Source organism: Oxyura jamaicensis, chromosome Z (genome assembly GCF_011077185.1).
Source record: "Oxyura jamaicensis isolate SHBP4307 breed ruddy duck chromosome Z, BPBGC_Ojam_1.0, whole genome shotgun sequence".
Lineage (NCBI taxonomy): Eukaryota > Metazoa > Chordata > Aves > Anseriformes > Anatidae > Oxyura > Oxyura jamaicensis.
The window spans coordinates 9,093,516-9,120,988 of NC_048926.1; the positions used below are offsets into that span (position 1 = coordinate 9,093,516).

The 27,473-nt window shown below is 40.7% G+C and overlaps 1 protein-coding gene across 4 annotated transcripts; it reads right to left on the reverse strand.

The window, feature by feature from the left end:
- Positions 1-690: 690 nt before the first annotated feature.
- KIF24 (kinesin family member 24) lies at positions 691-27,228 on the reverse strand. Of its 4 annotated transcripts, XM_035310772.1 has the most exons (13): positions 27,159-27,228; positions 26,620-26,691; positions 25,699-25,792; positions 20,606-21,236; positions 17,032-17,221; positions 15,098-15,195; positions 12,756-12,971; positions 11,609-11,696; positions 9,575-9,696; positions 7,848-7,953; positions 5,139-5,210; positions 4,160-4,269; positions 693-3,302 (listed from the first exon to the last, which is right to left on the reverse strand). In XM_035310772.1, the coding sequence occupies exons 4-13, from the start codon at positions 21,220-21,222 to the stop codon at positions 878-880; spliced, it is 4,044 nt and encodes a 1,347-aa protein (XP_035166663.1). In that variant the 5' UTR covers positions 21,223-21,236; positions 25,699-25,792; positions 26,620-26,691; positions 27,159-27,228; the 3' UTR covers positions 693-877. The 4 variants fall into 4 exon arrangements, with proteins under 4 accessions (XP_035166662.1, XP_035166665.1, XP_035166663.1 ...); XM_035310773.1 differs by lacking the exon at positions 27,159-27,228 and having other exon boundaries at positions 26,620-26,743; XM_035310771.1 differs by lacking the exons at positions 25,699-25,792; positions 26,620-26,691; positions 27,159-27,228 and adding an exon at positions 22,590-22,605 and having other exon boundaries at positions 691-3,302.
- Between the last annotated feature and the right edge of the window lie 245 nt (positions 27,229-27,473).

The window sequence follows — 27,473 nt, forward strand, 5'->3', positions numbered from 1 at the left end:
GCTGCCCAGAGAAGCTGTGGCTGCCCCATCCCTGGCAGTGCCCAAGGCCAGGCTGGATGGGGCTTTGGGCAGCCTGGGCTGGTGGGAGGTGTCCCTGCCCATGGTGGGGGGTGGGAGTGGGTGGGCTTTAAAGTCCCTTCCAACTCCAAGCATCCTGGTATTCTGTGAAGTGCACACCAGTGTTCCTTGAAAAGCAGTGGACTGCACTGGTTCTGGGTAAGGAAGGCCTTGCTGACTGAGGAGCACTCCTTGGTGCTGCTTTTTACCACAGGGAAATGGAGCAGCAAAAGATGTCTGGTAAGACCGTGAGGTTGTAAGTCATTTTGGTGAAAAACAGGCACTGTGGGAAGGTAGTGCTCCTCTCCGTAAGTTCCTCTGGCCAGCAATGTATTTTCTGCCATGTGAATGCAGGCCAGTCCTCAGGAGCTGACAGAGGCAGCTCTACATCCAGATCTTCAGTGCCTGACTAGCTGCCCCAACGCCTGTTTTCCTTTCTGCACAGATGCAACAGCTATCACCTGCTTTTTGATGAGAGGTTTTGATATATTTTAGATACTTTACAGTTTACAGGAACCCATTAGTTACTGAGAATTTCAGCTTATGATATAACATTAATTCCTATAACATTATCTTAGGAAACTAATAGAATAATTGGCTTCCTGTGAGATTTTAAAATACCACTAAATAACAGGCAATCATCTATTTATACAAGATAATGAGTATAAATCATCATTAATCGTATTAAATAATTATTTCATAGATTGATCTCCCATCAGTTTTTAAAGTGCATATGAGCATGATACCCAAATGAGGGCAGATCCACCCAGTATGTCTAGATTTTCTAAGCTTCATGACAAACTTTAGCGAAGAGCAAGACTTACTGTGCCTTTTCTAGGGCCTCCTTCTGCCATTTTCCCACCTCAGATACACCACTTGGAGAGCTGATGTTGGAGGGACTGTTTGTGTTTGCTAATGGCTTAGTATCTTTAGTTGCAGATCCTGAATCTGCAACAAAAGCCTCTTGTGTAAAAATAGTCTGCATCAATTTGCTCTTAAGCAACCCCATTTCCTCACTGCTGAACGATGACTTGGCTGGCTCTTCAGAACGACTGAGGTCCTCGTTTCTCAGTCCTGACTTGGGCTGCAGCAGGCTGCTTTCTTGAGAGGGGGACTGGACTGCATAATCTGTATTTCCCCCAGTGAGTAAGCATGATGCACCTGAAAAAAAGCTCTTTTCAGGTATCTCAGCATTTATTTCCCAAGGCTCAACATTCATTTGATTTGAGTTAGGTCTTCCTGAATTAATGGTATTCCCTTTAACATCAGTGTCACACTGTCTGCCATCTGAGTACTCCTTGCACTTTTTGTCACTGGGAAACAAAGCACCCTCTCTCTCTCCCCTGGATTCTGTGCATTCAGCTGTGGATGCTTCTGCCAGGTCATTTCCAACGAGGGAGCTGGGAAGGACTCCTGGATTTGATGAACCTGAGCCCAGAAGGCAGCAGCACAGCTTCACATCACAGCAGCCAGGAGGGAGCCACCTGTCCCCTGCCTGGGGGCAGCGCTGCAGGGCGCAGTGTCTTCCACCACGACGCACTTGCTCGCCCAGCTCCAGCATGCTGTCTGTCAGAGCTCTGCTTCTGGTGCACTGCCAGGCCTCCTCCTCAAACCTCTTCTGGGACCTGTGTATGCTCCTGCACAACATCTGTTTCACACGGGGGGACTTTTCTTGGTTAGAAGGGACGTTTTCTGCATCTGTTGTTTCCTCATAGTCAAGAAGGGGTACCGGGAGAGGGGCCACAAGCTCAGGTGTGAATTCTGAGGGACAACTGGAAGATCCACAACAGTTAACATTGTTTTTTCTAGCTTTCCATTTAATGTCTCCTGCAAGGGCAGACTGTCCATCCAGAGCAGATTCTTCCTTCTCCTCACGCTGGAGGAGAATCTCTTTGCACTCTGGTGTTCCCGATTTCAATACAGGAGAAGTATATGAGTTTGAAGTATCCTTTTCTGGAGTCAAGGTGACTTCAGTGGAGTAAACTGGACACCTGTGTTTGGATTTGTACTGTTTGTCATCAGCCAGGAAATCCTGGCTATTTTTCCAGTTACAAGCAGAATCTTCTTGTAAGCAGCAAGGTTTTTCCGCAGTATTGCTTGAGGAGGACTCCATAGCTAAGTCATAGCTCCAGTCTGATGGAGTTTTGCTGCAGCTTGCATTTTTAATGGATTCCTCCATCTCTGGGCTGCCCTCGCTACAATCCCAGCTGTCCTCTAGTTCATGTTCTTGCGAGTGCAATGCATATTTAAAAAATAAATCCTGACGCTTTGGGCCTTTTTGCTCTTCTTCAGTTCCTTGTTCTCTTTGATGAAGGAAAAATGAATGTTTACTGCATTTGTTGGTGTTTCTTCTCTTCACATTCTTTTGACTGCAGACAGGTGAGAAAGAATCTTCACTAAAATCACTGTCATCAAGTTCTTCCAGCTGCATCCCGTCTTTGCTCTGTGCTTCTGTGGGTGTAAGGCTCAGCTCCTCCTTCACTTCAATCTCCTGGGGCTTATATTGTGTTAAAAACCTCTCAAGGGGCTGGTAGTTCAGTTTGTGCTGTAGAATAGGTGGCTGCTGAAATTGCTGGTGATAAAGGCGTAAATGCTCCTCCCTTTCCTTCTGAAACGGAGACAGATTTGTCCAGGTTTCAACGCACTGTTTAGCAAAGGCGTTTCCCCATTCCTGCCTGCCGTCAGAAGGCAGATTTCTGTCTCCAAAGGAAAAATCATCTCTAGAAACAAGCTGTTTCTGCACAGGTTGCACTGTCTGGACTTTCAGGCACTGGACAGGCGGTCTGTCTTGCATGTACTTATCTCTTTGGCCACTCTCTTTTGTCTCTGCCGTGGCAGTGTTTTTGATGATAAAATCCTTCGCAGTGGGACTCTTTTCAGAGAAAGGGGACAGATCATCAGTTTTCTTCTTCAGGGGATGTCCTATCCGTAAGAATCCTTTAACTGGACTAGTGTGGTGGAACCATAGTGAGCTGGGACTTCCTTTGTAGGCATGTCCTTTGTTGACTCCCTTGGGAGTAGAGGTAAAAGGGACACCGGGTGGCTGGAGTGCTGGAGGACACGTCTTTGTTTTTGTAGCACTTGAAGGGTGCTGGAGACCTAGCTTCACTTTCTTTGGAGAGCTCTTTTCTCCAGGTGGCAAGGAGGGAGAGTTTTGGACACGTTTTGGAGATATGTTTCCAGCTGTCCGACATCTGTTTGTGACAGGGGTAGAACATTTAATCCCTTTCTTCAGCTCTTTGACCCTGTAAATGAGATTGGCATAGATGTCATGCTTCCAGATAAATAACAGGTCTTCAGAACAAACTAATACAGACTAAACACTGAATCCATTGTCATGATTTCTCTTTTAATTACCCGTGATCCAGAACACCTCTATCAAAACGCCTGAACTTCTGGAAAGGTCTGTAGCCGTATTTTGAAGTGCTTCCTTGAACAGTGCGTAACAGGTTGAAGGAGTGATCTATTTCAGTGGAAGTGGGTTTCATTTCCATGCTTTATAATGCCGCATGGCACAGTGCTATCTCAAACTAGTACTCTCCACAGCACATTGTGTAGTCCGACAAGACGCAAACTAGAGCTTTTGGAAGTAGTTGCAGTGGAGCTAATTAGCTCATGTGACATATATATAGGGCTACACTGTTGCTGGATCAGACTCCTCAGTGCAACTGTGAAGTGCTGCTTAACTGGCATCATCCTGTCCCCTCAATTGTTTCCTTTATTTATCTTCTCCTTAAGCATCTCTTGTCCTCTTAACCCCGGCATTGCACAGCCTGCAATCTACGTCCTCCTGTGTAGGAGGGAAGGCGAAGGACTTGAGCGTGTTTGAGGCAGAACTACAATACAAAACAAATTATTTGAGTGACGATGTTAGCAATGCTGCAGTTAAAGGGAGTACAGTGATATTTTCACCACTAAAAGCTGTTATCAGGAAGGATTTACAGACCTAGAGAATTTCAAGACCCTGTGTAAGAATGGAACAGGTAAGGATTTTATTGCTTTTTTTAAGGATTTTATTTCATTTCCTACTTAAGTCAACATTTCCAATACAACCACAAACATTAAACCATACTTTTTGGCAAGACTGAGATTCATCACCTACCTGTCAGCATATCGTAAAGTGTTCAAGGTATGCTCTGTAGCTATGTGGCTAGGTGATACATTGGCTATCATACATGTCTTGGAATTGCCAATGAAAGAATCCTTTAGTACCTAGGATTAGAAGGAAAAATAAGTTTAAGATTCTTAGCAATTCATATATTTCCTTAAACATATGCTTGCTCTTATGTTACACAAAATATGAAGGGAGTTGGAGTTAGGTGATCATTAAGGTCCCTTCCAACCCAAACCATTCTACGATTCTATGAAAGTGATTTACTTTACCTCAGAACTTATGAAAAGTTGGGCTAAGCTATCTTGCATTTCCTGTAAATTAACAATGGGCACAGAGACAGTTTTACAGCTCAGGTAGGTGATGCATGGTAACTGCCTCTTTTTTTTTTTTTTTTTTTTAAGAAGTGTATTTCTCTCATCTCAATTCATCTTGCCATACTTTGTTTACAATTTAAAATCCCTGTGAGTGTTAATCAGTGGTCTGAACAAGACAGGTGTCACAAGGGTGCCCATATGTTTTATTCCTCAAAACATCTGTTACAACTGCAGCGGAGAAATATCGATCAGAACTCCTGTGACTGCACAGAAGATGCAAGACTGATTAAAGAGTGGGTTGAAATGGATGGAACTCTTGAAAGAGTCTGTTTCTGGAGTTATACACAACAGGAATATCTCTTCATATAAAAATTCACATAGGACAATGAAGATTCAATCCCAGAATTTGGGAGTTAGGGCACTTCTCAGGAAGGTAGGTTTCTGTTTGTTTGTTTGCTTGTTTGTTTTTAACTACCATGCTAGTCCCCAGGACTGACTGGGTGAGCTGGCAGTTGGCCTCAACCCTGTGATTATCTTTAACATTATTTTTTTGGCATTGCTTTCTCTCTCTCTCTCTTTTTTTTTTTTTTTTTAATTTCATTTTGTCTTCACCAGTGGAGTATCTACTACTGTTGCCCTTCTGCCCCTTTTACCTGAGTTAATTTGCTTTGCCGGAAAGGTGTATGTGCATGCTCCTGATCCAGGGCCCGAATGCATTCCTTTAGCTATAAAAGAAAAAAAAATGGGGAAAAATATTTCAGTGACACACTGACAGTAGCACTGAACTGAATTGCATCAAACCTTACCTATGAATTTACTATTTTCCTTATGTACTTTAATTCCTACAGTGTCCATCACAAGTGGGATTTGTTGCTGCCACAGCAATGAATGGCCAGCTTCAGCTAGTTCAGGCATTGGCAGCAGTTTAGCTGCATTCAGAGAGCAAAACTGCAGCACAGACCATCCCTAGCCCAGCCTGCCGGTTCTGTGGGCTATATAAAACATATCTAAATGTCTGGGTAAATACACAAATGTTCAGCACACACAGAGCTCCACGCTACTGTGGGCCTGCTGCTGCTTGCACCATAGCTAACTAGTTTTTAGTCAGATTGGGTGTACACCAGACTAGGCTGCAGCTTGCGTGGCAGGTGTACGCTGGATTCATAGACCTGTAACATCATAAGAATAGAGCTTTCTGATCTTTATCTCTTATTAATTCCTTTCTTCTAGAAGAAAGTCTCCCCCTTCTGAAAATATAACAAAATACTGCTGTTTGGATAACAGCAGTGCAAACTTCTTATGCCACTCCGGCAATATTTAATATTTTCATAGCAGAGCTAATACGAGCTAAACACAGGCATATTCCTCCCCATACTCATTCTAACTTGCAGTCTAGATGTTCCACCCATGTACACTGCAAGTGTGGGTATGCTGGGCTGTGTTAGAAGGTGGCTGATCTCTTTCCTCTTTGCACCAGTGCAAAGCCCAAAACCCCACCAGTGGGGAGAGCACAAAACAGCACCAGTTAGCTGTGGAGGGAGCTAGTTTCAAGCCCAGTTTAAGGCCCTGCTCAGAAGGCAGTACAGATGCAGTCTGTCTATATAAACACTTCAACGTGGCCTTTGAGAGGCTAATAAATAAGATCTATACACAGAACTTCAATTAAAACTAGCATAACATGTGCAGCTAGCTACACCCATGCCTTTCACAAAACACATCAGATGTTCTCCTTGTTAGCAACCATCAACAGAAGTACCAGGTAGTCCTGAAGAAACATCTCATTTTATTACCAGCTTTGGAGAAAAATGTCATTTTCAAACAGGTTTACACTTCTTTTGCCCCGTTTCCACTGGGATAAGCAGAATAGCACCACGCTGCATATCAAGCCTGGATGCTCTCTAAAACCAGCAGAAATGGACTGTATAGCCACAAGACAGGTCATTATAAGATTAATCATGGGAAAAATAAGCAGAAGACAGTATTGTCATGGTGATACTGATACTAGCATGAAGCAGCCTTCCTACATGTAAAGGAACAACACCCACTGGAAATTACACCTATTTCTTTCTTTTACCACATTTTATTAAAAATCACACCTCCACCAAGATCAAACTATTCTAATGTTTTATCCTGCTTCTCATAATCGCAGTATCTGAGTATCCTACCTGAAATCACCACAAATATTCAAATTAGTAGCAAACTACAAACTTTGTGTATTTGAAGGCTAGAAGAGAACATTATGATAATGAAAGACAGAGCTAGGTTTCACAGGCTGCAGACTTACCCAACTATGCTTTTTATAGTTAAGTCAGTCACTAGTTCTTGACTGCCTAGATACTTACGCTGCAAAAGTGCACACACTGATTTTAAAGTTCTTTTTAAAACAGTCTCACAAATCCACATTAAACCTCAGTCCACAGGAATCATTTCTGTTCAGGTCCTGATTCCCCATGACTGTGTTATTCATCAGCAAGTACTCAAGAAAGCACGAAGTATGCAAACACATTCACTTTACAAGCTGTCTCCCAGTATGAGTGCTTGTATTCCAAAGCAGGATGGTCTTTGTGCAAGAAAAGCTTTCTCCATTCTCAAAACAGAGCGAGCCACCTATTTACTGCATGCTAAGGGTGTCTACAACGTATGGTTGTGTACAGCAGCTTTTGCACTGCTGACTCATATTCACTGATTGCAAATCACCTTCACCTCACTTAGAGAAGCCCTCAGTCATCAGTGAGCTTTGTTCCTTTGAATTAGAAGAGGTGCAAAGTCTTCTGCACAATTTCTACTTAGAGGTGCTTCTGCGGTATGTTAAATAGCATTTTCTGCTCCTTGTCCCTCTTAACATAACTGTGTACATTTATAAGAAAAGATCATTTGTGTTAAGAATGCATTTCTTCCTGTTTCTTTTTCCCCCACATGTGCATGCTAGTTCCTGGGCTCTTGAGTATTTAAGCCCTTTGCTCCTGATTTGATAGAGAAGTCTGAGTTCAAGTGGTGAAATAAGCAAAAGGAACAGATGTGCTTTTATGGAACATATATGGTAATCCCAAGCCAATATTCTCTGGAAGTAAAAGGGATAAACTTTCTACATAAAATATGAGACACTTGGCATACATAAGTAACATTTTCTATGCTGTGTTTACCCAACTGGCTGTAAGAATCAATCAAAAAGACTTGTTTCATCACAAAATCTTTCCCCTCTTAAATTGTCTTTCAGGCATGAGACAAATTAAATTGGAAAAACTTAGCACTCTGGATATTTTTAGTCCTCCATTGAATCCATACACAAATTATTCCATGATTCATTTTTATCCAAAAATCAATTAATTACAAAACCTTCCCCAGACATGCTAGTAGCTTACTGCTAAAAGACTTTGGTTTATTTCTGCTCCTTCCATTTTTGTTTGTCGATCTGAGTCTCTGGCATCAGCTGCCCTTTCACTGCCAGCCAAGTCAATGAATGATATCCTAGGAAAAAAAAAATTAAAAAATTGCATTTATCTTAGGGGCTTCTTTTTTTTTCCAATTTCCTTTTCCTATTTTTTTTTCTTTTTTCAAACCACAGAGAAGCAACACTTGAAATCAGCAGAATGATTAGCAATAGCTACCTTTGAACAAAGAGAAACACCCACTGGAAATATGTGAAGCATCAAAATAAGCGTAGCAGCAGAACAGTGTCAGAGCATTCTGGCACTACCACAATCATAACAGAAAGTAAAATTGCATGTGATGAATGTGCTCGACAGTTTAATAAATAAGCTCATTAAAGTGTAACACATTCCTTATTCTGGATAATCACTCTGTTTGTAGCTTCCAAAGAACACAGTTAAAGAAATTGTAAATTTATTGATTTTTTTCCCCAGGTAAAACAGACAACTGCCACATCAAATGGGAATTCAGGGCAATAAAAATAGAGGTTGCTGGTGTAGTAAATAATACATGCAGCTTTCTGTGCTCCTTTTCCCTTTCTTCCCCAAAACTCCATTAATCCTTCTCACATTTGCTAGCTCTGAGGGCCAGCAACTGAACTGACTGTTGCACTGTTATCTTCATTTTTGTCCTCCTATTTCTGGAAGAGCTCTGACTTCTCTTACAGACATATTTTGAGATCCCTTCCCCCCACTCCAGTTCCACCTCATTTTCAGTTAAAAAAAAAAAAAAGGCACACATGCCACACCTACATAACCACATACACTTCTAATTCTAAACTGCCTGTTCTGCCTTTTCCTCTCTTCACTATTTGTGGCTTGTATTTAAAATAAGATCCTGGGAAACAAGACTACATCGTAGTTGCTGGAGGGGTGTGTCAACACATTTTTTGGACACGCAGCATCGATACCTACACCTATTTCTGTAGGTCTCTATCCTCAGACCTATTTCTTGGGGTTGTTTAGTCTGCAAAAATGATGACTGAGAAGAGACACAATTGCAGTCTTAATGACTGCTACAAAAGGAAGTAAGCTGCTCTTTTTGTCTGGTGCAGAAGGCATCAAAGTCACATTCTCAAATTATCAGAGGGTTAGGTGAGGTACTAGTATTCCTCTGACCAAAGGCAGACATCTGTAATGGAATAATCTCCACCTGGGCTAGTCACCTCAGGCTCTCTTTGAAGTCAATTACAGACAGGAAAGAAATGCTTTTATGTCAGATGGATTTGCCCCTGTTTTTGGTGACTATGTAGAATGGGATGAACTGGAACCCAGAAATGACTTTATTTATTTACACTGACTTCAAAGGTGATGAGCTCACATGTGGACATGTCCATTGCAGACATCTAACTTTGGGCAGATTAAGGCTCCAAACAGGAAAAGCATTTTAACTCTGAAGATGAAGGGATGGATTTGATTGACAAAATTCTTCACTGGAAATTTTTACAAGCAAGTTTGACAATCCTCTCACAGCTATGAGTAAAGCACGACCCCTTGGAGCAGAGAAAGGACTATGAAACTTCATATATTCCCTTTTAATTATGTCTCCTGATTTAACCCATAGATGCCCACAAACTTAATACCTCCTCTTAGTCTGCCTCCCTGATGTCCCTGAGGTTGACCTCCTCATCAGTCCTGAGCAGTCCCAGTTCTAGACTTACCTTCCAAATGTCCTGTTGGCCGTGTCTTTAATTTGGATTTGGATGATAGCATGAGATCGAGAGGAATCTGAGTTGACTCCAGTAGCTCCTGTGCTACGTTCTTTCCCTCCCTTCAAAATCACCTGCAAAATAAAATCCGAGCAAGAGGTAAATAAAAGCACAGTCTCTCAGAAGGAGATTTTGCCCTTGTAAGATGAAGTTATACTAGGAGCAATGCTTCATTACAGCCTTGAAATTTTAGTGCAAGGGAGATGTTAAGTAAGACTGGATCCCTTCAAATGATTCTGTCAGAACTTTGGACATGGATTTGTTTGTAGTGACACTACGGAACTTAGAGTATAATGCAGATAAGAAGTTGTTGCATTGCACACTTGCTCAGATTTGCAAAATGTCTGAACTATAAAACCAAAAACAAATGTATGGAAGAAAATAAAAAGATTGCAGGAGTAATCTAAGAGATTTGTGGAATTGACAAGTCCTTCCCCCCACACCTTCTCATATAATAGATGGGTACTGTTATCCAGAAAATTATATACAAAATGCCAAAACCTTTCTCCATCTCAATAACTAAAAGAAATTATACTATAGGAGTAAGGAACAAAATTAAGAGATCAAGAGCAAAAGAGCAAAGGCTCCTTCAAGATCTAACTCTGCATAATTCATTTTTGCAAACTTTTAAGGACTACTGCTAGAAGTCTAGCAGCAGCTGCAGCAGGACATTCATAGAACAGAGTCATTAATTTTGCTTCTGGTTTTAAGAACAAATTTAAATATTATCTACCAAAATCAATACATTCTCAGTTGACAGATGTGCATTATTCATGCCTTTCAGTGGCCAGTTCTCAACCAGTAACCTAACCAACTGCTGCAGCTCCCAAGCATTATGCTAGTGCTAAATGCAGCTAATTTCTGAACCAAGGCCAACATCAATGAATATTTAATAACTAGGGATGCATTCAAGACTCTTCCCATATATCTGTTGCAGACTATTCAGAATCTCTGAGTCAAGCTAGCGACATTTATGTGTTTGAAAGGGCCTGTGGACTATATAAAATTAGTTTTTTGATGAGATACCTGTTAGAATAAAGTCATTTAATAGCACTTCTCTGTGTGCAATGTGATAATACAGAGGAATGTGTTAATCAGCCTCATAGCAGATTTACACTCTAATTTACAGAAGCATCGCCAGCATGTCCTGAAGCTTGGAGTTAATGAGGATAAAGAACAAAGTTAAATGGAATATAAGTGAGAACACTGTGCCAATTTTAATGAGTCAATTACACTATCAGGCGCTTGTAATTTACAGTTCCTTACTGAGAAAGGAATTAAGCCATTCAAAGTTAAGCTAAACAGAAGACAGATTTAACCAGCTTGCTTGCTGCAGGACAGTGCAGAAAATTTCCCATTGCTCTTGCTGGGCTCAGCCAGGCAGGGAAGGAAAACCAAAGCTTTGCTTGTGCTAAATGTCAGCTGCTGTTTAAGGATCCTAACTTTACATGGCTGCTATTACCCATCATTTTCTAAGCATTGTCTAAATCCTCATTCAGCTCTATATTTCTTAAGTATTTTCTGATTTTTAGTTTTATTAATTTTCAAATTTATATCCTTTGTCTCACTCCCATGTATCTTTTATACAGAAACATTCATAGAAGCCAAAGAGGTCACACTAGGAGAAATGCACAGATCCCCTTACAGCATTCCTTGCTGGAATGTCATTTAATTTCTGGAATAGTGACAGCAGTCTGTTTCTTGGCAAAGATCTTTCCATAAGGAGTGGCAGCAGAAGCAACAGCTGCAGATCAACAGATTGTGTGTCTCTAACACAAGTCACGCTGACCCACCACGCTTACTTATTAAGGAAATATTAACAGCGCTCCTCCATGTTCTGCTTGAGGTTACTAACTTAAGAACCTTAAAAAGAAGCATCCACATATATGACATAACAATTAACAATCTTCTCTGCAAATGACTTATCTCACAAATCCATAAATCAGGCTGTAGAAGACAAAATAATGATATATATATTGAGGTTACCTCCAACAGTAGATCTACAGAGTCCACCTGGACCTCCCGGAGTCCAACTATTTGAACAACATGTTTACTATCTTCTCTTGCAAAAAGTCTGAAAACAAAACATCACAGAAAAAAGATTTTTGAACTCCCAAATAGCAGCAATGAAAATACACTCCAGTGCTATGATGCTATGTAAAAAACCAGTCAAGACTACTGATTAGAGGAGAGGTATCACAATCATTCATTTAATTTCAGACCTAAAGAGCTATTTCATTTTCAGTATGTACCACTGAAACTTCACTGTTAAAGAGACACTAGCACTGCATTTCTACCAGTTCAGGAATATAGTCACACAGATAAGTAAATTACCACATCTATGTTTTAGAGTTCCTGGGAATGTTCCTTCAAGACCACTCTGAAAAGATTTCACTGCAAAAATCTTAACTGACTGTTGTCGTATTTAGAGTTTTCAGCTCACGGTGTTTTTTTTTATACTGAGCATGTATTGAATTGTCCTGGTTTCCATTCCAGATGAAGCTCCTCTAAGGGAGTATGCATCCATCTTAACAAATCTGGGGCTGAGGTGCTACTGCTGAGGGTGGTGGCAGCATCACCTGCAGAGGTGCACTCAGTAAAGGAGCTCAGTAAAGTCCTCAGTAATGGACTCTGCAGTGTCAAGCACAAGTGGGACATCGACAGCACATTCTGAGATGGCAGTGGCTGGGAACTGCAGCCCCACTGGCACAGCAAGAGGAAGAGGCAGAGGTTATGTTTGAGCAGGGAGATACGGACTCCACAATGGCAGGCATCAGAACTTCTGGTCACAAGAAGGCTCTTTTTCTACCAATGTGAAGTTCAGCTATTATATTACTGTAGTGTAAGCAAAACCATATGAGTTCATATCTCAGTCCTAGGTCCTTATTCTTACTTGCTTTTGTCCCAGAGCAAGACAAACCAGGCGTCTTGTCAATGCAACAGTATTTAGTGCCAGTTTCTGCCTTCCTGTAAGTATTTCCTAAGAACAACCCTAATTAAATAGATAACAATTCATTATACATGGTAATATGTTAAAGGTAATTGCATGAAACAGTAACAAACTGATTTATAAACAGTAACCAACTGATTCATAATCCTGGGTTTATAACAATACATCTTTTTATTTCAATACCTCTTCCTTCCGTTTAGCAGGTCATAAAGCTGTCCACAGTAGATTTCATAAAAGCTGATCAAAACAAGTAGATCCTTCCTTGACTGTGACGCTTCCAGGTGTCTGAAGATGTCCTTGGCAGCCAAGGCATAGAGTCCTGGGTTCCGGTGAGTACCTATCATAGTGTAAGTCTTGCCAGCACCAGTCTGCCCATATGCAAAGCAGGTTGCATTGCCTCTGTAAAGATAACCTATATTTTTAGTGCCACATCTGATTTATTCAAGTCTATTAAAAGAAATTCTGCAATGTCAATCTCTCTCTATATATACCAGGCTCTTAACAAGGAGGTTTGGGGTTTGCTTCCCCACCTGGGAAACTGCAAAACACTTAACAGTGATTCCCAAGTATGTCCTATGGAGAGCTGGTGTGTCACAGAGTAATGGCTCTCTCTCTCTCTCTTTTTTTTTTTTTTTTTTTTTTCCCCCAGATGCCAAAAATACATTTAAGGAAGCTAAGAATTCAGTATTCTTCTTCCAGCTGTTTAGATGCTGTGAAAGTATTGTAGAGTTATGAATTGGGAATCCTACTGCTTATGAATAACAGAGAAAAAGGGCTGTGACATGAGGTGCAAATCAGCCACAAGTCAGGTTTTGTATCAACACACACTGTAATTGATGAAGATTAGCAGCCCAGCACTATAATTAATTTACTGAGTGAGATTAGTTTGTCTTGGACTGAAGTCCTGCATGCAGCTATGTCAATCTAATGGTTTGTTGCTGATGAGGGGAAGGTCTTGATCTTCCCTTCTTCTGCTCCCAGCTGTGTGACCTGCCCCACTGACCTACTCTTCCTCTGTGCTGGCTCTGATGTTTGACTTTACTGCACTGACAGAGCAGAAAGCTTCTCATTTTCTTTGCAGGTTAATTTTCTGTAGTTTCAGTGGAGTAAAGTACCTCACAGAGGATCATAAAATATGCTCAAATTGGCTTCACATAACCTATGGGAATGTGCCCAGTAGAGGGGGAAGGAAGAAGATAAGCATCTTCCAGTGGCACAGAGCTGCTTGGTATACTCACTCCAGCCAGAGTAACCACAACCTTGGCTTTTTCCAGATTGCTGCATCTTTATCATCATTTCACCTTAACATTATAATGGCAGTGCATGTAAAATGTCAAGTAGGTCTCAGGATGTAGCTCTGCAGCACTTCATGTTCATCTCTGCTGAGGTTACTGCTTGCCTATTTCCCCATCCTGGCTCTTGTACAAGCATTGGACCCACAAGTATGAAGTTAACAGACACAGAGCTAAATCAGCCAAAAAAGAAATGCTACATAAGAAATGATTTATTCTTTCCCATACTCTGAAAAAAGACTTTTTAGCTGACTCAATACTTCCTGGATGCAGAGAACTGGGTAAAAATGTAGGACTGCAATGGGTGAACAATTTCTTGGCAGCTTAGAATGCAAAATTAGCTCACTGTGGTGTCAGACAAGTATCAGGGAGGAGGATGTAGCAGAATGGATCAAAAAGTTACGGAAATTTGAGAAAAAACAGGATGGCTCTTTTGGTAGCATTACTGGATTAGCTGTAATGTGAAATCTGCTTTTAGTGATGATTATTATGCAGCAAGATATAAGCCTTATTCTCCTTTTTCACTTTCCTTTTCTCAAGAGCATGATACTCTGTTTCTGCTGATGATACTTGGCGATTTTCAGTAACACTATGCTCCGTTTTGTTACTTTTCAACATGGATACATAATCCTTTCCTTCAAAGATTCAAAAATGTAATTATATTCAAGCTTGTTACTTTGCACGAAAATAAGATCACCCATGTATAGCCACCATCAATTTTCCATTAATCAGGAAGTATGTAATTACAATTAACCCCCTAAACAAATACAAATTGATAAAATAAAAATAAAATGCAAGGTTATTAATATTTTCTATTATACAAAGCAATAAAATAAAAATAAATCACAGGGTTATTAATAAATTTCTATTGCCCTGTGAACTGTATGAAAATCCGCACTATACAACACAGAAGTCTTTGTTAGAGTGGAGATTAGATGTCAGAAATGCTGGCACCCACTTTTTGTTCTAGGTTGGTCACAGTGTCTTTGTTACAGCAGAGGCCCAGTTTTAACTTCCTCTGTGATTTAGAATTCTTGCTGAATGTGATAAAAATCTCCCCTGATTTGTCACAATTGCAATCAAAGACATTCTAAAAAGGAGAAGGCACGTGGAAAGGGTTAAATGAATGTATTTTTTCAAAAGATGAAAGCAGAAAAAGGAAAATTAAAGCAGTATATGAAATTGGAAAACAAAAAAGTGAGAAAATAACGAATGTAAACACTGATGCCCTACCCGTTAAAAATATGCTGAATGAGAGGATGAGCTGTCTTCATATACACATCGTGATTGGTACATGACTCCCCAAAGACTTCATCAAAATAAAAAACATGCTGAAAAATAAACGTGAGCTTTACATGAAAATGAGTATGTTTCACTTCCCCTTCGCCCCCATTCATAGGCAAATTTAAATAACAGAAGTCTTTCCAGTGACTTTGTATAGGTTTGGATCAGGTCCAAAACAATCTAGCACATTTAACATGCAGCATGACATATGCGGACCATTACAACTAATGAGGAGACTAAGGGTGGGAAAGGAAAAGGGAAACAAAGATGCCTTAATTTCCTATCATTCTGAAGCAGAACATACAACAGCTGTCTGAAAAAAAAGGAAATGAAAAAATAAAAAAGTTAATTAAAAGAAACTCTCATCTATTCCTGAATCAGCCTACAGTTGTATGGTAAGACTACAAGAGGAAGAAGAACTCAAAAATTAGCCCTCAGCTGTGACTGTCTCTGTTCTCCAGACTTAAATCATTTTGTGCCAGAGAAGACAGAAGCTATTCCTAAGCAAAGCCGGATTGTATTATCTCAGAAGGGGGCAAAAAAAACTCCAAAACTTCCCACACTCTAGAGCTGACCCAAAGCAGCAGGGTCTCTAGAAAGACTGCAAGTGCATTCATTATGGGCTTCTCTGAGGTTAAGAATGGCATTTGTAAGGACAGTAACAAACAAAACATCACATTTTTGAAAGAGCCTCCATAGGGCTGGCATTTAACATTGTGCTCTAACGATACACTGCGATGTAAATTAAGGTAGTAGATCTCTCTGAGTGACAGTTACTGTAATGATGCACAAACTAGCCATGCTAGCACGTGTGCAGATAAACTGGGAAGTCTCACAGGTCGGGTGAGCTCTCTGAAAGGCCTGCAGCTTGGTTCTCCTGGCCGTGGAGCTGGAGCGTACCCCACCTTCTATCTGGTCTGCACCCCTTGGCTTCCCACCTACAGGAGCTCGAGGCAGGATGAGTGGCCAAATTTGGAAGTGGGGAAGTTCTCCTGGGTCCTCTGGAACAGAACAGCCTTCACCACAGCGCACTTTTGTTCAAACTATATTGATTTATAACAAAATGGCATTTGTCTTTACTGAGAGAACAAAATTAGCGGTTATTTCAGCCCTGAGATACTAAGGTGATAAGTACTGCCTAGATGCCAAATACTGTTGCTCCCATAGAGGGAGCAGGGTGGGATTACTGCATGTGTCACACCGTAAAAGGTGGTACATAAACCAGGCCTGAGAGAGCTGCAAACTCATTTTTTACTGGATACTCTGAGCAGTTGTTCCCAGGAGCCAGGCTGCAAAAATAACACCCAGTAGAGTGAGCATGGCTTGCTGCTCTCTAGAAATCGCTCTGTTCTTGGTGCTGTCAGTCAGAACTAGGAATTTGAGCTATGACAGCACAAGGTATTTGGGATTTGGAAACAAAGACCAGAGGGGAACTTAATTTTCAAAAGCATTTGAGAACAAAGAGAGGGATGGGATGAGGGTATATGTGATTAATTTAAAACAGAATTACAGTGCAGAGATAGTGAAAAGGGAACTCCTCACTGAAGAGGAGACTCAGCAGCAGGCAATTCTCCTGCAGCAACAGCACGTAGCAGAGGGTTTTATTTTGCCACATGCAAAGAAAGCTGCAAGAGACATGCTTTTGAGGGACTAAAATTCTGGTCTCAGGTTTTCTGCCACTGGCTGGCATAAGTCAAGAACAATTCAAACATAGCGATGCTGAGCTGATAGAAGAGCCTATAATCCAGTTCAATGCAAGAAACACCATTTTCAATAAGGGGAAAGCCCTTTTCAGTTTCCCCATATTGAAATTCCAAGTACAATCTGCTTTATCCCATCATGCAAGTCGCCCGTAAGCACAAAGTGCAGGTGGAGCATGTTACCTGTAAGATGTATTGAGTAAGATCAACTGCCTCCTTCTTCTCATGAAGAAGCAGGGTTTCCTTGTCTTTCACCGTGATGATATTAACCTCCCCACGTCGCTCCTCTCTTAGGCCTAGGGGACGTTTTCGGACACACACTCTGATTTTCTCACTCTCTGTCCATGGAGTCTCTTTCTCTGAGGTACTGGATCTACAACAGAATTATAGTTTTGCACTTTAAAATCAGATAACAACTGAATCTAGAATATGCATAAATTTGAGTTGGTTTCTTAGCTTTTCTTAGCTTTACTAGATAAAAATTTCTGTCTTTAAAGACTTATCAGGAAAACCTCTCATTGTTACCTGGTGAAGTTTCTGCTGATTTTTGCTAAATAGCAATTTAAACTAATACCTCTTGTGCATTTCTGTTAAAAGAACAGTTGTGTTTATACAGCTACATTCATGAGCTTGTTGCAGAACTGGCATATTTTCAGTTGCCCATAAACGTCTGATTCAAGCTGGCATAATATCCAAGTTAACTTAATGAAATTTAATCTTGCTGATTATTTGCAGTCGTGCATAGTCATTTATGTACAGATAAAAGTATGAACAGATCTTGAGAGGAAAGATGTATTATATTCAGTTGCTTTTTCTATTATTCTTTCTGTTTCACCCTGTCAAACAGGTTATGAATATATGGTTCAAACTAAGAAACAAGACAGTAGCACCATTTTCATGCTCAGCTCAAAGACAATTTGAGATATTGATCTCTTCATTATCTCCCCTTTGGTCTTCTATACAGTTTGTTCATTTTATCATAAAAAAATACATGGTTTCAAACCACAGGCAAAGTTCTGTTCCTGTGTTTTGGCAAGTCTACTTCAGCTCCCTTGCAGACACCTTCAAAGTGTAAGGTCATTTAGTGTTTCGTTGGTTAACCTGCTGTGTAAAACATTTTGCAATGCAGCATATGCAATATGTTTGAATTCAACCAAAACATTAATTCTGCCTTTCTCTTTTTCCAGCTGTCTTCAGACAAGCGAGTAACAATTTTCAGCCTGGATTTGAACATCCATTTGTTAGGAAAAAGTAATTTTAATCGAATCCTTAGTTGCCCCAAAGCAGTGTTTCTGCCATGCTACTCAAATGCCCTTCCAAAATCCCCTAACGTAGCAAAGGAAAACTAACATATAATAGCTGCCTGGTAAATGAAAACCAAAAATGCAGCAAGAGCATAAGTTACTTAATGTCTCATTATAGCTATAAGCTCATAATATCATTCCTGTTTCATTGCATGACTCCCCCGAAGCATACAACAGGCAGATATAAATCTTAAGGTGTGGTCTTCAAAGACTACACACAATAAATCTTTATGGTAACCGGAGTCCCATTAATTTTAGCGTGGCTTCCCTATGCAGACCAGGATCAGTCCCTGTACTTAGATGGAAAATTCCTTCCCCTCAAAGAAAGGGCCATGATACTTGAAATAAGATGCTTCATAATTTAGTGAGAGCTTATGGATATCAGTAGGCATCAGATGTTGTCCATCAAAGGATCAGAGGCTCTGAAGTTTCACTCTCATGTCACCAGATTGCAGGATTTGGAGAAAAGAAATCATGAATGCTTGGAGGTTCTGTTTATGATAGGAGAGACATAGATTCTTTCTATGAGGTACCTTTAATTGAATATATTTTTAATGGGAACAGAATGCATTTTAATTTTATATGATGAAACTCAAGTTTAGTTTTGCTATTATCCTTTCTTAAAAACATTGTTATAAAATACAATTTCTACTTTATTATTGTCAGAAAAAACAGTAATCTCAAAACAGCTCATTAAGAATGAGATTAAACAATAGGTCAGAAGAACCACTGTGTCCTGTCTGCTACCATCAAAATCAAGTTGTTTGCTGTGGGCAAGTGAAAAATTATTAAACATATTATAAGAACTCTATCTTTCCGCAATCTAACATCATGCCACTACTTTCCAGTGTTTTTTATAGATGAGACCAGACAGTGGGCAATTCACAAGGTGACATGGGCATGGATTCACTGAAGAGTTGGGCACTTGCAAAACAGGAATCGGAAACCCAAGTGTCAGCAGAGTGGCCCCAGGCCTGGAATGCAGAACATGCACTTTGTGGTCAGAAGAGGAGAAGGAACTCAGGCGTGTCAGGATCAGGATGCAGGAAGCTCATGAGATGAGCCATAACACTGGGCAGAGAAGAATGTGCTTAGGAAAAAAGGGAACAAGGGCAGAAAGTGAGAACAATGGAGAACACGGCTCTATCACAGGATTCAAGATCTTGACCTCCTCTAGCTGAACCATGAGGTTATATAACATCACTTTTTACTTTCCAGCACCATGAATCCTGCCCTCTTTGTTCACCTTGCCTCAGCTTCCAGAGGAGACAGAGAACGCACTAAGATGCCAATACATTTAGGACGTTAGTGCACTCCTCTGTAAGGTGGGAATGGTAGGAATTATTTCTTTCCAGCAAAGGGGAGTTATAAACCCAGATCTTTCATCTCACAGGTTTAGCACTCTCTCTAACCACTGTGCCACCTCCATACTTTTCCACTGTGGTGACAGCATCTCTCTCTGCACAAACCACTGCACAAAATTATCATTTCAAACCCTGCCATAACAGCACGGCAACAAGCTAGATTCTGGTGGTATGGCTGCAGGGAGCTACGTGCTTCTGTTTGTTGAACCAGAACCTTCAGAAGGCTCACTGCAGAAACAGCTAGTGTCTGGATCCCAGGCAACTTCCAAACAGAAGCCTGATGTTGATCTGACAGTGGTATAACCCTAGATGTTTAAATAATAAATCCCAGGAGACATCTACTGAGCTTGGTTGCTTTTGGATGTAGTGACAGCTGATTTGAGTCTTTTTAGATGATGGTTTTTAACTCAGGCAGTTTACACAGTGCTTATCTACCTAGTACAAACCAATAAAAGTTACTTTGTGCTTTAGATTTACCAGGGGTTCAGACAACAGTAGCCCCCCCCATTACCAAACACTGGAAAATACATGAATGCTACTAATCCTGTCCTCATGGAGCAGCTGCAAGGCATCCCTCTCCCCATGTCTGTATCCTGACCCAGTTATACTCCTTGGTACTTTTTAAAGCTTCAGTTCAGAAATTTCTTTATAAACAAAGATAGTTCACAGCATGCATCATTTTTACTGGGATAAATCTTGATGAACTTACCAACAGGCAACACATTATTATGAAAAAATAATGTTTTGCAAAATAGTCATAAGGGAAGAAAAACAGAAAGAAGGAAAGAAAAACAGAAAGACTGGACAAAGCACAAAGAAAACAAAGCCTTCTATCCTGAAAGATAAGACTGTTCTTAGACAATCTTGGTGAGTAGCAGCTGGTAAATTCAACTGATTCCTTCTACCAGACTTGGAGAGTTGCAAGTGCTTATTAATATCTCTCTGTAAGATTTTTTTATTGCTCTGTACAGCTTTTGTAGTGGTAGTATTGCTTGTTTGGAAGCTGTGAAGGCAGATTCTCATCCCTAGTGAAGAAAGAATTAATTATGACTAACAAAATGTGGTAAAATAAAGGTAACTGATTATTACCTGATACAGGAATGAGGTAGTCCATAATTATACCCTGAAATGTGAGTTACTCTCTGGATGATGGGAGTTTCAGAATCCCCCAGGAGAGGAGCGATATCATCAGAAACTGTTGTGCAGCTCAGTTCACTTTTTGTGCATATTCCAGGAGCATTTACCTCTCTTCTGGTTAATCTGATCAGCTCTGAATCGTGTGTCTGAGTGTGTCCCAACAGCTCCACAAGACTGTTCTTCTCCTCATTGGCACTGAAATCAGATGGACCATATGATTCCGGCTCAGAGTCTTTAACCGTTCCATCATTTTCCTCAAAGAAGGACTCAAAACGCAGCTGTCTACGGGGACCCGATCTAGTCACCCGAGGCTGAATGAAAAGGCCACTTGGTTGGAAATCTTGCTTGCTCAAGTCTCTTACAGTTTCATCTTCTTGCATAATTTTGATTATTCTAATGAGCTGAAAGAGTCGTTTGCGATCATTCATGTCGTGTACCCCTAGTTTGGTATAGTCTTTCATGGAAACCTTGGCAAGCTCATCAATCTTCTGAAGGCCAAAGGCAGCAAAATGGGGATAATATTTTTCAAGTTCTGCCTCACAAAGGCATTCATAAAGGCACGACGCCATCTTCAAGCTAATGTCTACAAGAAATAAAACAAGACAAGTATTTGAGTGATATGAAACATCCTAGGGACCAAGATACTAATGAAGAAACCACACATTTCCCCAGATGCCATCACCTGCAGTTAGGTTAGAAGATCGTTATAATACACTGGAATGCAAAACACTATAGAATATAGCAATAATAAAGATAAATTAAGTATGAAGCAAATATTTTACCTACCAGGTATTTTAAAATCACACATGATAGACAATAATGGGTAAGAAACACATGATGCAGTGTTACTTACTGCTGCAGAGCTCTTACATGCCTGATGTCTACTTAACGAATGCCGCAGCTACTGAAACCCAGTCCTCAAGCTTACAGAATGTAAAATGCCTAATTTTAGATACCCAATTTAATATCAGAGCACGTGGTCTAATGTGGTGCAGCTACCCCTGTTTAACTAACCAAAGGAGAAGTAACTGCATTTGTCATCACCTCATGTTGAAAAATGAGGATTGTTCATCTTATAGATGAACTATTGCAAAGCTGTAGTTTTGTTGTGTAACTTTCTTTTGTGTTTCATGAATCTTGTGAGCATTTCTAGGTGTTCTTGAACATCAGCTGAAACATTATGTGAAATCTGAAACACAGAATTTTTCTAAATCTATATATGCTACTGGAACGCCATACTTGCATTCTTGGGAAACCCAAAAAAGCAACATGCATCACTGAAAGGTATGCCAAAAAACCCTCAGCTCTTTATTTCATGTCTCCCGAGCAATATATTGTGCAGCTGTCTCTATCCAGATGGATTAATATCTGCAGATATTTTTACTTGTTCCATAAAATGGGAAAAGGATAGCCCCTCAAGTATCTGTTGCCCACTGCCTTCCTTATGTCTTTGTTTAGTCTAGGATCTTCACAAAACCATATCTTTCTAATGTTTGAAAGTTACAGTAATAGTCAACAAAATCAATTTGTTTAAGACTAAATATTTCCCCCTGTAATTCAAGGGAAGTTCTTTGGAATGATTTACAAGCATTTCTACAATAACATTATAAAAGAAAATACAGTCACTAAATATCACCTCCAAATTAGTTAATACATTAAGTTACAATTACAACAACAAAGGAAAAAAGATTCTATTAAAGTGCTGATTGTGTAGGATATTAGAGAGGCCAAAAGGTACAGTATAGGATGTCTAAAGTGACTTGAAAGATAAAGTCTAAGATGTGGAGAGTAGTTGGCCGTAATGAAGTTATGAGATTCATCAGTAACAAGCTTCAAGACAAAGCCAGCGGTGTGTAGGCAGACTTATTTAATATTTGAGAAACAAAGTTGTGTTTTTGCAATAAAAGGTGTTTTTGTGGTGGAAAATTCCACTAACCTTGCATATCAAAAGGGATTGTGCAGCACAGCAGTTGGGAGTATGTTAAGCAGATAAGGGGAAGGTCCCAGTGTCCCAAAATAAGGAGGATAGCTAAGGAAAACAGGGTGAGCAGTACAAAATCAGTAAAAACAAAAAATCACAAGCCCTCTAGTCACGAGAGAAGAAGGAAAAAATAAAAAGGAAAATGATAAATTAATGGGTGGTCAAATTAAATTGTACATATGTTGTGTGGAAAGGCATCGAGACGTTTATGAACCTGTAGCACTCAGCCAACAAGGAAACGGGAGAAATCAGGTGTTGGGTAATAGGGAATATAAGGTGATGATGAACTGTTACTGTGCACTCCTGCTTGCAAGATGCTCGTCATGGCAATTGCGAATAAAACAGCTTCACAGAAGACCCAGTCTGAAGAAAATTATTGAGATTTTTCTCACAAATGCGTATGTGATGTGACTCTGAATCACATTCAGCCAAGCCACTGCTGAGATTATTAGATCATTGGAGGGAAAAATCAACATTTACAGGGGCTAGCAGAGTCCCATTTCAGGGAGAGTTATGTTTTTGAAAAATGCCTATCTTCCATAAGGTAGTTCCAAATAGAAAACCAGAACAGGACCTGTCTGTCTGAATGCACTGCCATGGGATAGCTCTTTTGTTTGATGAAAGGAGAGGCTAACGCACAAATCTGAGACACCAGTTTCCCTGTTAAAGATGAAAACAATCCAGCAAATTTGTCTATTCTCATTCTTGTATCTTAGATCATACTTATGTCTTTACATATGCTTATGTTAGATACAAACAGACTGGCCAAAAACTAGTGCAAGAACTACTTCTGTGTTAATGTCTATTTGAATCATAATGTTGGGCACAGTTTTAAGGAGGAAAAAAAAAAGAAAAAAAAAAAAATGAAACACTTCCCAGAAAAGAATAACAGACATGGAGAGAGAATTAAGAATTTCAGACTCAAGGTTCTAACTAAAAATCAAACAAAATATATTTAAAAGCTAGAAATAACTGTGCAGCCAGATTTCTATTGTCTGGGGTAACGAGGGACTAAGACTCTGAAAATATGGAAAATCCAAGTAATATAGAATGTATGTACTGCAGAACATACAAGAAGGTTAATTCTGAGCCATGTAAGCAAAGTAATATAACTGCCTTGCTTCCCCAGATATAATAAATTCTGCCTGATCTGAGTGGTTCCAGGAGATAACTGCAGTGTCTCTCCATCCATAGAACAGCTATTACACAACCCAGGAAAACTCACCATTGACTAATACAGGAATAACAAATTAATAAACCATGGAAAAAAGAAATAAGCCAAGGTCACGGCTCTAGCATTTTGGATAATTTCAAAGCTCAAAGTAGACTATTTTTAGAAAATTTAGTCTTGTTCACACAAGAAAGAACTCAAGGGAATTACAATTGTCAGTACAGATTATCACAATGATACCTTACTGGCCTTCTAATCATCAGTGCTCTGAAAGAATGGGGTGCCTGTCTCCCCATAAAAATAATACCTTAATTCATCCAACATTGTAGACTGTGGCCAAAGACAGTGTTTCTAAAACTGACACATAATTTTTCACAATAACTTTGTAAAGAAGTAAGGGCAGTATTGTTATGTTTCCAAGAATCGTAAATTGTTAATGGTAATGCCATCTTCTGGCAAAAAGAGAGAAGACCTTCATTTTTCTACAGTGTGTAACAGCCAGCATTCTCCCAGCTAGAGTCAGGATCTAACTTAATTTGTACATGTGAGACAGCGCTGTTTTTTGGTGCAGAAAAACAGAACATTCTTCAATGGGGTAGTTTAATATTAAAGCCCCACTGAGTCCTGAAGCTCAGAGTCACTTCCCTGAAAACTGGACTAAGACAAAACCTAAGACTTCTTAAATTAGTTGGAAGTGACAACTGTTTTGAGAAAGATGGGAGTCTGGAGGAGTAATTCTCTGCGAGCACCCAGTTCAAAGGTCAGACAGGGGGAGGGACCAGTCAGCCCACCATCTCTGTGCGGCAAACCTGAGGCCTCTACAACTTACTTCTTTTGCAAAGAAGTTTTAGATAAATGTTGAAAGTCTGCTAGATGCTGGTAATAGGTGAGTACTTAATGTCATGACGTGCTAGAATTTTATATAAAGGGACCAACTCAAAGCACAGAGTAAGGTCACACCTTGCCATCAGAGAAGAACTGTTTCCATATTCTAAGGTTTTTAAAGGCTATAAAGATGGGGAAAATGCCAAGTATAAATAGTGGAAACCAATGACAACATTTTATGTATTGTGAAGGTAATCAATGTACCACAAAATTATGTTCCAGGATCCGATCCATAATTTTAAAATGCTTTCAATTATTAATCAGCTTTTAGACAGATGTTTTCATTCTCAGCACACTTTTCTAACTGGAGAAAAGGCTGGCCTTCAGAGACTCAGCAAGTGTCAGTCACTCTCCATAATATAAATCTTGTAAAATCCCTACATAAACTATACTAAGAATAAAGCAGCCTTAGGCCACTATTTCTGGATCCTCATTAAACTCTGATATATTAAAGATCTCAGTGCACTGTTCACTTGAGTGACACTCACGTGCCCTGTTAACCCACTGTGGCTCACTCCTATTTACCTGACAATTTTAACTGACTTCCTCTGGTACTCCTTATTGCCACCTCTGAGACATGGCACTACTATCACTATATCCCGATGTTAAACTAGGGAAATCAAGCCATGAACAAGTGAATAAACTTTATGTGGCACTCCTAACCTTACAAATGTAAATTAATGCAGCTATACATTTAATTCTGTGAGTAATCTAACATAATTATTCTAAACCACAAGCTGCAGGCTGATCATTAAATATTTTTATCTAAAATAATTCTCACAGATATCTGGTAAAGTAATTGTTAATCAGCACACAAAACCTAAACACCACCTTGTTTTCCTGCCTATCACCTTGTATTGTGTAAATCATTCCACTTCACAAACAGCATATAAAAAACAGATGTTAAGAACTTCTGAAGATCTGTAAACACATGTAGCAGGTAGGTATGTTTCCTCTTCCAGCCACAACTACACTAGTGTACATTCTCATTACTTTTAAGCACATTACCCCAAACACGTCTTCAGGTGCTGTGCCAAGGTGTTCGTTGTTTTTTGAGGTACAGAGCAGAAGACCAGAAGGAAGCCAATTTTTACTGACAAACCTACAACAGAGAAAAGGGAGATTAACTCACGTTACCAGTCATACACCGTTTTTATTAATCTGAACACGAAGCTCTTTTGTATCTGTTATCCAATAATAAAAGTAGAAAGGAAGGAACATGTTCATTGTTAACTGACAGCTATTTTATAGTTGGACCATGATGCAGGTCTTCTCCCTGCACCAACACTTCTTCCTTTGCTCCTGACATACCCGAGTTGCTTACTATAACTACGATTACAGAATCACAGAATGTGAGGGATTGGAAGGGACCTTGAAAGATCACCTAGTCCAATCCCCCTGCTGGAGCAGGAACACCTAAATCATGTCCCACAGGAACGCTTCCAGGCAGGTTTTGAATGTCTTCAGAGAAGGGAACTCCACAACCCCCCTGGGCAGCCTGTTCCACTGTTCTGTCATCCTCACCGTAAAAAAAGTTTTGTTTCATATGCAAGCGGAACCTCCTAGTTTCAGCTTGCACCCACTGCCCCTTGCCCTATTATTGGACGTCACCGAGAAGAGCCTGGCTCTGTCCTCCTGACAGTCGCCCTTTTACATATTTATAAACATTAATAATGTCACCCGTCAGACTCCTCTTCTCCAAGCTAAAGAAACCCAGCTCCCTCAGCCTTTCCTTGTAAGGGAGATGCTCCATGCCCCTAATCACCCTCATGATGAAGACTGGAAAATGACAGGTCTGATGTTGTTGCTCCGAATTTTCCATAAGCAGAACAAGAACCGTTGTCGGCGCGCACAGAGTGATGGTGGGCAGACTGTGTGGCCTGGGCAGGGCTGAGCGTGGGGCAGCATGCCTGGCTGGGTGGCACTCACCTCCTTGTGAACACAGCCCTTCTGTTCAAGCGTACAAGGTTCTTCTGCCTTTGGCTCCCTGTTGATCTCCTCCTGACCCAGAAAGCACAGAAACGTGAAGGTTGTGCAAAGTGGATTAATTTCAATGGCATTTGACACGGACTTTAAAATAACAACTAAATGACATGTTTGTTTTCTAACGGAGCACCGAGATGCTGGTTATCGTTACCATTCTTCCACACTAAACATAGGCTGGTGAGCTCAGCAGGAGCGGCTCCATCCTGCAGCTGATCCCGACAACTGCTCCCAGCAGCAGCTGCTCGGGAAGGGAAGCGTCCAATACTCAGCCACACGCCCAGAAAATCAGCCGGCAGCTATATCGGGGTGCTGATTATTCAAAAATTGTGCCCGAGCCTCTCTTGCCGTCAGGACTTAACAGCTGGCTTCTAACATTTATTTTATAATTAGAGCCCAACGAGCTGCCGCGTGTCGGGGGTTACGCCTCAGGACTCGGAGGGGACGCCTTTAGCCCCGGAGCTCAGCCCCAGATAAACTTTTACCGTTTTCTTCCCAGTTTCGCCGCAGAAGAAGCCTCTGCGCCTCCCCACGCGTTCAGCTGAGAGAAAACCCGCCCGGAGCCGGCCGTACGCACCCTGCAGCGCCGGGACGGGCAGCGCCACCCCCGGACCCTCCCCCACCGGTCCCCGGTCCCCGGGGCCCTCAACGGGCGCGGAGGCTCCAGGAGCGGCGCCTAGGCCGCGTCTCCATGGCAACAACGCCTCTCCCGCTTCAAACGCTCGCGCGCGCGGCTCGCTAGGGACGAACCAATCAGACGGAGGGAGGCGGGGCTAAGGGAAGGGGCCTGGGGAAAGACG

What these genes read in the sequence shown, in the direction of transcription:
- KIF24 (XM_035310771.1), bottom strand. An exon ending in CTGCTAAACGGAAGGAAGAG is followed by an intron (nt 11,697 to 12,755) that starts GTATTGAAATAA and finishes TTTTGTTTTCAG; the next exon opens with ACTTTTTGCAAGAGAAGATA. An exon ending in TAAACCAAAGTCTTTTAGCA is followed by an intron (nt 5,211 to 7,847) that starts GTAAGCTACTAG and finishes TTTCTTTTATAG; the next exon opens with CTAAAGGAATGCATTCGGGC.